The 12,155-nt window shown below is 39.8% G+C and overlaps 1 protein-coding gene across 1 annotated transcript; it reads left to right on the top strand.

Moving 5' to 3' along the window:
- The first annotated feature begins 5,595 nt into the window (after nucleotides 1–5,595).
- On the top strand, nucleotides 5,596–6,543 carry LOC101553159 (olfactory receptor 2A2-like). The gene has a single exon (XM_004608314.2). It carries the CDS (start codon nucleotides 5,596–5,598, stop codon nucleotides 6,541–6,543), a length of 948 nt encoding a protein of 315 aa, XP_004608371.1.
- The last annotated feature ends 5,612 nt before the right edge of the window (nucleotides 6,544–12,155 follow it).

The following is a 12,155-nucleotide window of genomic DNA, read 5'->3' on the forward strand; positions in this document are numbered from 1 at the left end:
CAGAATCTGTTGAATACCTGCTCTCGACCTAAGATCAAAATCCTCTGAACTGGTATCTTAGTGCTTGTCACTCATTTTTGAAGGGGCTTATCATGGTAAAAGATATTTTTCAGAAAAGCCCATTGTTGATGGTTTCTGATATAGTAGAGACTTATTTGCACTCAGTTGATTTTCGACTCAAAGAATTGAGGCAGAACAACGTGGTATCAGAAGTTAGCATGGCTTCTCTGTGGAGAGGGATGACATTCCTGGGTGAACTATCCTGAGTCCCCCAGCCCTGACTCAAGAGAATCTGACAGATAGATGGAATCCATCCTCAAACCAGATCTAGCAGCTTCTGTCTGCTGAAGATTTCTGATCCCTTGTGTGTCTTGTCTTCTACAGTGTGATGGAGTGATGGTCATCTAAATTATACCAATTCTATTGTGTGGCAAATAATATGACAGTAGGAGAGGCTGTCCATGTAGGCATTGACTCTACATAAAGACAGTGATGAGGCAAAATGAATGGAAAAAAAGTCTTCCTCACACAGATGAAGACACTGATAGAGTAACCTATTACTGGAAAAGAACAATCTCATAACAATAGCAGAAAAGTCTTTTCCTTGCTGATTGGTGAAAGGTAAGTTTACCAGAGTAACTTCTTATTGAAACTTCATAAGATATCATAAACTCTTGATTATTACTAAACACATAAATTACTATATTGATACAAATATCACAAAATACACTATACTAAGGGCTATCACTATTAACTGAAGAATGAATTAATAGCATACAAAGTTTCCCAGTTCCGTTGCAAGACTTACCTAGTCAGAAAATTGCTCATGCTGGCAACAAATTAATGTTTTCTACTTTATTTCCTCCTAATATTTTACTGACACCATTGAGAAGAGAAAATTTCTCTTAGGTTATCTTAAAATTGTGTTCACTATTACAGTATTCCATTATTTACAAAATCTCATCTGTTATCACTACTACAATTATTTTATGGTACTTCAGTTGAAATAAAAATTACAGAAATGGAAATACAAAATTGTTTATTAATTCAAACACTAAATTATGATCTTTAAAACACAAATATGTAAATACACCTATTTACATGACCTATTGTAGATATTATAGATGCAGTACTTAATGTTACTAACTTAATGCTCATTTATATCAACCCTTCCAGATTTGATCATGTTGATAGAAACAGAATGCTATGAATGTCTCTCAGATTTGTTTCAGACAGATTATAATGAGCCCTGCTTTCAAATTTGATGTCTCACTTAAGCTGATATCTAGAGAAAATTTAAAATGTTGATCTGCATGTCTTAAAAAATCACTTTAGTTTATTCTAATTTCCTATAAATTCTTTTTTAATTAACACTGTCTCTGAAACTTGCACATATGTATCATTTCAAAAGAGGTATAAGACATGAGTTCACTCCTATGTTGCCATTTTTATGTCGATTTGATGCTTTACTTAACTTCAAGAGTATTCAAGGATACCCTAAGAATCACTGTATCTAGATTACATAAACTACTCATAGCATTTTCTGTAAAGCAACTTTCACATGTTTACTTGTTATGGTGGAGTACAACTCAGCTCTTGATCAATAGATAGGAACTGATGATAGAAAGCACACAAAAAAATACTCACATAGAAAGAGATTAGAGAGAAACTCAAACTTATAAACTGTAATATTTTTTAAGGAATCAATAACAATTTCTGTAACTCAAATTTTTGACCCTTGAAAAAGTTTTTGTGTGGATAGAGGGTAAAACCAACAGGTAACCTGCTATATATGCAAATATGTTTACCTATACAATATCATAAGTTGCTTATATTGAGCAGACATATGTTGACATTCCCTCTCATCTAGAATTATACTATTATAGGAGAAATAGGCATATACATGAAATATTACTCCTGAAACTTTTGAATTAAAGGAGTCATCTCAGTTAAAAAGTATGACAGGATCATACATAATTTCATGTTTGATTTATCATCAATATTAAACAACTCTACATAGTGAGAAAATAAATTTACTGTTATCACCACCAAACCCTATACATTTAGTTGGTGTCTTAAAAACCTCACCCTATGAGTCTACTTTGATTCTTAGCATGCAAAAGGTCACTCTTGGTGGTGAGAACTTTTGCAAAGTGACAGACTCATGCATGACATAGATTAGAGCAATAGTTTCATAGGACACAGTTATCTCCAAGTGCATCCAGTAAAATACAATAAATATGTATGGCTTAATTCTGTTACAACAACAACAAAAAGCAGAAAGCTGGTCTTCTTCATCGGCTGATGATCAACCACACCAAAATTCTTTGTTTTTGTCTTTGGATCATACTCGGCTTTGGTCAGGCTTACTCCTGCCTCTGCACGCAGGGTTTATTCCTGGTGATCTCAGAGAACCACATGGGATGCCCAGATTGAACACAGGTCAACTGCATGCAAAGCATGTGTCTTAACCACTGTATTTCTGGTCCCACAATTGAATTCTTGAATGATCCTTACATATTTTTCAGATCAAGATATTTCTGCTTTAGAGTTTATGCTTGCATACATTTCTCACTCCCCACAGTTTCACTGCCTTATCTACCATGACCTCAAACCTCAAGAGGATGCCTGAATTCACCGAGAGGACTGCACTAAGTATATATGATATATATTTTTTCTATACATGAGTAGCTTTGATAAAGTTTCATTATAATGATATAAGAGTTTGACAAAAAAGAGTTTTTGTCATATATATAACATATATAAACCATTATATATACCATATATACCATTATAGTATACCATTATTACATATATTATATATTATATATACCATATAATAATGGTATACTATAATGAATGTTAGTCAATGTGACTCTCTTTTCACTCTCTCCTCTAATATCTTATTATGTATACTATTTTCAGACCGGCACTGAGTACAGAAACGAGATTTTGAATAGTTGAAACTAAATTATTTGGAGACTACTATGGAATAGCATATTTTAATTTTATTTTTTCTTTTATTTTGTTCTATTGCAGGAGAACTTATTTTTGCATTTTTCTTTTAATTTTTTTAAGACATCATGATTTACACCATTGTCCATAATCCATTTGCTTCAGGAATACAATATTCTAACACCAATTTCACCACCGACGTGCCCCTTCTTCCACCCCTATCCCCAGCATGCCCCCTTGACAGACATATAACAAGCTTATTTCATATTCATTGCTCCAACAAAACTTAAAGGCAAATAAAATTATCAGAAAAATAAATCAATAAAAGTCAATTTGTGACACCTGATTGTTAAGTGATTTTAGCCCATGTAAATCAGACATCGATTCATTCTTGAAACTGGATACATTCCCTTAGCAAATTAAGAGTAGATTTACCTTTCCTAATCTTGTAGAGGGCAACTGTACACACATGGAGAGTGCCATACTCAATGCCACGTGTTGGGAAGTTTGTCTTGGACTTTAGAGAAGCTCTTTTAACGTTTCTTACAAAACTGGTTTCAAGTCTATGAAGTCCATAAGCTGTCGCCTCTCCATGAAGCTCTGCATTGTTCCTTCAAACTTGAATGATAATCTAGCTGGAGAGAGCATTTTTTCTACATTCTTTAAATTTAGGCACTATGGTTTATGAAGTAATTCATAGTTGAGTTTTAGACATACAATATTGCAACACCCATCTCAGCACCAGTGTCAACTTCCCTCCACCAGTGTCCCAGGTTCCCTCCCCTATCCCACCAGCCCACTGGCAACCCCACTCCCGCCTGCCCTCTTGACAGGCACCTTTCTAAGTTTGGTTGTTAACATTTGGATCTCTTGACTTTAGTCTTGAATAACATACTTTTAATACTAGTATTTTCCATAAATTTGGAAGACCGTCAAAAGTATTACATAAAACTAGTCATCATCAATCTTAAGAAAATAATCTAAGACTACTCTGTAGAAAATGGACAGACCATGACTGATGCAAGTCAGATCAGATATGCAGCATTTTATCTGTTTCATAACAATGGTAAGAATTATATTAAATATTTTAAAATTTGCCATGAACATATATATATATATATACTTAATGATATCTGTGAATTGGATTAGTCAGACTTTCAGTCATTCCACATAATTTAAGAGAGATTCCTATTACGTGGATGACCCAATCACTCTTCAAAATTATTATCTAGGAATCAGAAATTCTCCTTGGACTACACGTTGGAATTAAAAAGAAAACAGTGTTTGAAGCCAAAGGAGAAATGTACGTATTTTAGTCTGTATTAACATATTAAAAGATGCCTAAGAAGAAAATCCTCAATAGTGGTTTTTGACATAGCTGCTTCTCCCTGGTTTTATTTGAGGCACTGGTAGTAAGAAATACAGGTCAATCCTTTAGATTCATGCAGTAATTTTCAACCACTTCACCCGTGGGGACTGGAGGAAACAGAATAAATCCTTGGTCACAATGGCCGACATGTAGAACAATGACCATTAAAGTTTCTTGTATTCATTTATTCTTTGTATTCATATTAATGATAGCATAAAATATAGCTATCCTCACCTTAACAATAAGCACTAACTTTATATAAATGTGAACAATTAATGAAAAATGAATTTAAAAGAATATTCAAAGTAGAGTTGTTATCTCCACTATGTAGAATATAGATTAAGGCAAAGAAAATCTGAGTCAATATATTAGTGGAGATTAAAGTTATAATAGCACTATCATAGTACTGTCATCCCGTTGTTCATTGATTTGCTTGAGCGGGCACCAGTAATGTCTCCATTGTAAGACTTGTTGTTACTCTTTTTGGCATATCGAATATGCCACAAGTAGCTTGACAGGCTCTGCCATGCGGGCAGGATACTCTCGGTAGCTTGCAGGGCTTTCCAAGAGGGATGGATGAATCAAACCCGGTCGGCCGCATACAAGGCAAATGCCCTAACCACTGTGCTATCACTCCAGTGCAAAGTTATAATACTGTACTAAATTTGTGATCAGAGAGGAAGAAAATACTGTGTGGACAATTAAAAATTATGTTGTTAGAGTTTCTGTTTAGGTAGTAATCCTGAGGATAAAAAAAAGTGAATATCTTTGATTTTGGAAAAAAAAAGTAACAAAATATAAAACAGTGTGATGACTTAACTTTACTATTTATATTTCAAAACCTTAGAATATCTGGCCAAACAGATAGTTTATTGGGTAAGTAAGGCACTTGCCTTGCATGCAATTAATTAAGTTTTAATCCCTGGCAAAATGTATGTTTTCAGGAGCACTGCCTGATGTAAGCTCTCCTCCAAAAAAGAGCTTATTTGCATACAAAGAAAAGGACATGATAAAACAGTTAAAAAACAATTTAGCAAACTTTTTACAGGTTGCTTATATCTGTAATGACATGGTAAATATAGTAACTATAATAAAGTTTCTTTTTAAAATGACAACGAAAATAAAAGAAAATAGTGAGGAAAATCAGAGTTAAGCAGAATTCAGCAAACAAGCTCCTTCAGAGTTTGTTTTAACATAAATAACTCTAATTCTCATTTACCTCCAGTCCTGACCATTCTGTCACACTTCAGCCCTTAACCTGTCATTCAGGAATGGGAGGCAACCAGTCATGGTTTCCAGATTTCATCCTGGTAGGATTCCAACTCAGTGCAAAACTGGAAGTGTTCTTCTTCTGTATCTTTTGCCTATTATACATGTCAAACTTGTTGGCAAATGGCATGATCTTGGCTCTCATTTGGCTGGACCCCAGGCTGCACTCGCCCATGTATTTCTTCCTGTCTCATCTGGCCGTCATTGACATATCCTATGCTTCCAGCAATTTGCCCAAATTGCTAGAGAACCTAATAAGACACAAGAAAACGATCTCTTTTGTCTCGTGTGCCATGGAGATGGTCTTATATTTGGGCTTTGCTTCAACAGAGTGCATGATATTGGTGGTGATGTCCTATGATAGGTACGTGGCCATCTGTCACCCCCTCCAATACACTCTCATCATGAGCTGGACAAAGTGCAAGGTCCTGGCCATCATTTCCTGGTCCTGTGGGTTTTCTGTGGCCATAGGAAATCTAATTTTCTTCCTGAGACTTCCTTACTGTGGGTCCCAGAAGATAAACCACTTCTTATGTGAAATCCTAGCGGTCCTAAAAGTGGCCTGTGTTGACACTTCACTCAACAGAACATTTCTCTTTGCTGGAGGCGTGTTCATCTTAGTCGGACCCCTTTCCTTCATGCTGGTTTCCTATATGCACATCCTCGGGGCCATCCTGAAGATCCAGTCCAAGGAGGGTCGCAAGAAAGCTTTCTCCACCTGCTCCTCCCACCTCTGCGTGGTTGGGTTCTACTTTGGAATAGCCATGACGGTTTATCTGGTCCCAGACAATGGTCAGCATGATGAACAGAATAAAATCATTTCTCTGTTTTATACCCTATTCAATCCGTTGCTGAACCCTCTTGTCTACAGTCTGAGAAATGCTCAGGTGAAGGCTGCCATCAAGAGAGTATTGCAGAAACAGAGGGCATTATCAAGCAAACTTTCATAGGGTAGATATTTTTTTTCTTCAACATCATGCTTACTGGGACAATAAAACACAATTCCAGAAGGCATAATTACAGGTGAAGAGAAACATCAGCATGATGGTGAAATAAGGAATCCTAGATTTGCTGCTATGCTGAGATAACAACCAAATTTTTTCATGAAAACTTCAGAAACCAGCTATACCAACAATGCCAATTGCAAATACAGTCGATGGATCGATAAACTCATGGTTTGTAATCTCCCCTCTTCATTGCTTCCCTGGTTCAATATGGCATGATCAAGAGAAAACTGTCAACTTCTGTCTCCCTCATGAAGAAAGAACTGAGTAGATCATCTGTGAGTCATCATAGATGTTTTTCCTTAGAAATATTTTCTGTCTCACCTGCCCCAGAACACTGATGGGAATGGCAGTTTATAGCAATTGCTACAATAAAGGCAATCTGATTGCCGCCTTCAACCTCAATCTAGATGGGGTCAGTCATAGAGAAGGACACAAGGAGATGAGCAATTGCACAAGGACTGTCCAAGATTAGGGTAGCCTGGTAGCTATCAGTCAACTCCCAGAATGGCCATTTATTCAGTGTGTAGCATCTCATTGCTTCCCCGCTCTGGCTCTCAGCTCAGGATTCGTTGTTTAAGTAGACAGATTAAGGACAGTTCACAATTACATCAAAAGTCAATGGGGCAGGAGGCTGGAGCAATAGCACAGCGGGTAAGGTGTTTGCCTTGTACACGGCTGACCCAGGTTCGATTCCCAGCTTCAATTCCCAGCATCCCATATGGTCCCCCGAGCACTGCCAGGAGTAATTCCTGAGTGCATTAGCCGGCAGTAATCCCTGTGCAATGCCAGGTGTGAGCCAAAAAGAAAAAAAAAGTCAACGGGTACATTAAGAGCAGAGCTAAGATATTTCACACAGCCAAATGGCAGATATCTTTAAAGTACAGAGTAAAACCATGAAAATTTCTCATTCAATTTTTGCCTATGTTGTCCTCCTATTTAAAGATCCTGCAGTGTTTTATTCTATTCTTTCCTGGGCACATGTTTACTGGCCTCCTGGGCACACATCAGTTTGTCCGATAATTGTCTAAGACCTGAGCTGTTTTGGGGACTCCGTGCCAGGCTATTTTCACTCGAGGCACTCCAGAGAGGGGCAGGTGAGAACCCTTCCCGTGCCAAGGGACCCAGCCCCGGCAGCCGACCTCCACTACCCAACCGCCACCATGCTCCGGCCGCGCCTCACGCATGAACAAAGTCTCACGAACTCAGATAATGCGGAACTTTGTGACCTTGGACTCTGGACTCAATGGGACCCAGAAGCGGAGATCCTCTGCCTGCTGTCCCCCAATCCCCAGTGACCCAGGGATCACACCCCTAAGCCACACCCTGCCACACCCTGCCTCCTCATGGCCACCCTCCAGATCTCAACAGCTGCTCCTCCCAGACGGGAGTATAAAATGAGGGCCCCATAGCCATGCCACCTAACTCCATGCCAGGCTGTTTTCACTCAGGGTGCCCCGAGGGGTGGTAAGAACCCTCCCTGCTCCAAGGGACTCAGCCCCAGCAGCCAATCTCCACTACCCAACCTCGCTCCAGGCCACTTTCTGAACTGGATGGCCGCTTTGAGGCTGAGCGACACATTATAAGACACTTCCTACCCATTTTCCATAATTACCTCACCATATTTGATGGAGTTCAGACAGTAGGCAACAAATCATAGAGAGTTATATATATATAACTCTATATAAATATATATATTTATTCACCTCTCAGAGAGTCCGGCAAGCTACTGAGAGTGTCCCGCCCATGTGGGCAGAGCCTGGCAAACTACCCATGGCATATTCCATATGCCAAAAACAGTAACAATAGGTCTCATTCCCCTGACCCTGAAAGAGCCTCCAATCGTTGGGAAAGATGAGTAAGGAGGGGTTGCTACAATCTCAGGGCTGGGAGGAATAGAGAAGTTACTGGTGCCTGCTTGAGTAAATCGATGAACAACGGGATGACAGTGATATAGTGAAGCTGTTTTTGCCTAGTGGGTTCTATCAACCTGGATGCTTTGTTAGGGGACAGTTTCACACCGCAGTGTAGATCACAGGTTGCAAACTGAATGCAAATCGCTGAGCACTTCAACTTTTCACGAGAGCAAACACACAATCTCAAAGAAATACCAGGAGAACAACTGTTTACGGGTCCCAAAAATCCAGCAACATATTTAACTAAACAGACTTCCTTTTAGTGGGGGGAGGAGGAACGGTGATATTTAGGGTCTACTTCTGCCTTGAAACTCAAGAATTTCTCCAGTTGAGTGTTCAGTTGTAAAAAATATTAACATGCGCGTGAGGAAGGGTGATTGATGTGTGTTCGCAGGCTCACCGGGTGGCTCTCTCTCCCCGCCCACGTTAGGTGCTCTCGAGCCGCTGCATATGGGCTGGGTCAGGACAGCTGTTTGCAGTGGGCAGGTGAAGGAAGGACGAGGACCAAGCTGGTTGCTGATTAGTTGCTGGTTATTCAATCTCTTGTCTCTCCCATCTCACACTCTCTTCCTTCCTCGCCCCTCATCCCTCCATTCCAGCTCTCCGGATTCTCTCTCTGACTCTGACCTCTGGGTTCTGACTCTGCTTCTCTCCCGACGGCTCCCAAACTCTCTTGTTTTGAAAACTGCAGCTTTATGTGATAATTTGAAATCAGGGAAAATAATTCTTTCCTCTTGTTTTTGTTTTTTTCCTCAGGGTTATTTTGGCTTTTGTGTTCTATAATAAATTGAAGCCCTTTCCCCCACTACTTCGGTGAAAATGCCATTAGGATTTTTAAAATAATTTTATTGGCTCAGCCTTGCTCTTCAAGCCCCTGTTTTCTCTTTAACTGTATCTCATTTGCCTACCTCTGTTTCTTTGCTTGCCTGTTTCCCCTCTGGAGAAGCCTGTGTTCTCTCTCGAACACATGCGTCTCTTTTTCTCTCTTCTCACATCTTTCAAAAAATATATATTCAATTAAAAATGATCATGCTTCATGAAGGGAAAAAGAATCTTGTTGGAAGGGGGGCAGGAGTCACAGTTCTGTGGGTACGGTGATTGCCTTGCACGCAGCTGACCTGGGTCTAATATAGCAGTGACTTGCCATTTGCAATGATCTGTCTCTGTCTCCCAATGCTATATTTTCATAGTTCACTCCTATGTGAGCACTCTTAGTGGTTCAGTGAGGGGGGTACCCAGTATTGTAGACTTCCACTGGTGTCTTTATTTATTTATTTATTTATTTATTTTTGCTTTTTATGTCACACCCGGCAATGCTCATAGGTTACTCCTGGCTCTACACTCAGGAATTACCCCAGCGGTGCTCAGGGGACCATATGGGATGCTGGGAATCGAACCCGGGTTGGCTGCATGCAAGGCAAATGCTCTACCCACTGTGCTATTGTTCCAGCCCCTCCCTCCCTTGGTGTCTTGCGTGTGAAGCTATGTAATAGATACCTCATTGCAGCCATGCAGTAAATGATACCGGCAGTGGAAATTGAAGTCAGTGCTCTACTTGGTTCTCCTTGGATCTCTCTTACTTGGTTCTACTGTGGGGGCCACAGGAAGCTCAGGCAGGCCTCCCAGAACAACCATAACTCTGCCGGGGCAGGGACTGGGCTGGGCCTGCAAACTGGGGTCCTGTCATCCACAGCTCCAGATTAGCTGTGCAGGGTGTTTGTGTTCAAGGGGGTCTCTCCTGTTCGTTGAATGGGCTGCAGAAGCCACTGCATAGCCACAGGTTGACCACTGGGAAAACTATAGCATCACTCAAAACTCACATTCTATGCCTGCTCTCTCTTGCCTTGCTGAGATGCAAAAGCACATTTTTTTAAATTGGTCTGGGCCTAGGAGAGAGTGCAGTGTTTTGGCTGAATATCTCTTTGAACATAGCTTGCTGAGTATCTCTTTTGTCAGCATTTAAGACCAATACTGGACCCTCAATATATAGTTCCGTTTTGTGGAAATCAATTTTGATTTTTTTCACCCTGTGTAAGACAATGATCCACTGTGATTATAGGTGATAAATATTACAAACATAAATTTTTTCATTTTTGTCTTGTAGTACCTTAACTAGTGTCACTACTGATGAACTGTTAAGAGATTAGGTTTCTAATATTAATTTCCATATAGCATCACCTCAAATAAAGTCATGTTATAGCAGGGCAATAATAGGTTAACATTCGAAGGATTCTTAGTCCCATACATATAGCATTACTAATAAATTGTTGAATTAATAACAGTTATGATCTGACACATATGTTAAGGACACTGAGCTATTGACAATGTCTGAATAATTGAGGTATCTTTCTCCCAAATTATACCACAATAGTAATATATATATATATATACACACATATATATACATATATATGTGTGTATATATATATATATATATTGCTTTTTTGGGTCACACCAGGCAATGCACAGGGGTTACTCCTGGCTCTGCACTCAGGAATTACTCCTGGAAGTGTTCAGGGGACCATATGGGATGCTGGGAATCGAGCCTGGGTCAGCTGTGTGCAAGGCAAATGCCCTACTCACTGTGCTATTGCCCCAGCCTGGCAATCTACCTGTGGCGTATTGGATGTGCCAAAAACAGTAACAAATAAATCTCACAATTGAGAGACATTACTGGTGCCTGCTCGAACTAATCGATGAGCAATGGGATGAGAGTGACAGTGACAGTAATATGTTCCTATTATGATAGGTTGCCTATATCCACCCCCATCTCTGAAATTAGAATTTGGAGGCTTCACTTCACCAGATTAAAGACTTCACACAGTAAAGACTATCTTCTCTGACCTTTACAAAATTCATATCTTTCCCATCAGAACTTGACATATAGGAAAGAAAAATTCAAGAGTGATAAGGTGGAACCAAGATGGGCAAATAGGGGAAATCTGTGTAGCATTCTCCTATTCTCCCAAAATCTACAGCAAAACTGGGTTACATATAGAAAATTGTGACACTTCATCAAATCAGACTCTGGGAGCTGGAGAGACTCACCAGCAGAATAACCTTCCCATGGAGATTACCAAGCAGCAGTTTGGAGGAGAAAGTTAAATGTGCAACCCCATTTCCTTGTGGGAAATTGGGGGCGGGGATCAATGACCTCCGGAAGAGATCTCTTACGTGTGAAGATACCTGTCATTGTGTCCTAGTCATGGGGCTTAAGCAGCAGACCAGAACACCAACCCTACAATTCTACTTCTTTAACACCATACTGGGAGGCAAGAAGCTCGAAGACAAATAGGTGTCTGAATCAGCACAGAGATCTCTTGCAGGGGCTGGAGCTATAGTACAGGGGGTAGGCCGTTTGCCTTGCACATGGTTGGCCTAGGTTCAATTCCCAGCATCCCATATGGTCCCTTGAGCACCGCCAGAAGTAATTCCTGAGTGCAGAGCCAGGAGTAACCCCTGTGCATTGCATTACACAAAAAGCAAAAATAAATAAATAAATAAATATTTTTTTTTAAAGAGAGAGAGATCTCTTGCAGTATTCCTTGCATGGGAGTGTCATCTCTGATCTCTCTAAAAACAGAAATATCCAGAGACTGGAGAGATAGCACAGTAGGTAGGGCAGAGCATGTGGCCAATCTG

The sequence above is a fragment of the Sorex araneus genome, chromosome 1, assembly GCF_027595985.1.
Source record: "Sorex araneus isolate mSorAra2 chromosome 1, mSorAra2.pri, whole genome shotgun sequence".
Classification (NCBI taxonomy): Eukaryota; Metazoa; Chordata; class Mammalia; order Eulipotyphla; family Soricidae; genus Sorex; species Sorex araneus.

Coding starts and splice junctions, on each gene's coding strand:
- LOC101553159 (XM_004608314.2), top strand. CDS start 5,596: ATGGGAGGCAACCAGTCATGGTTTCCAGATTTCATCCTGGTAGGATTC.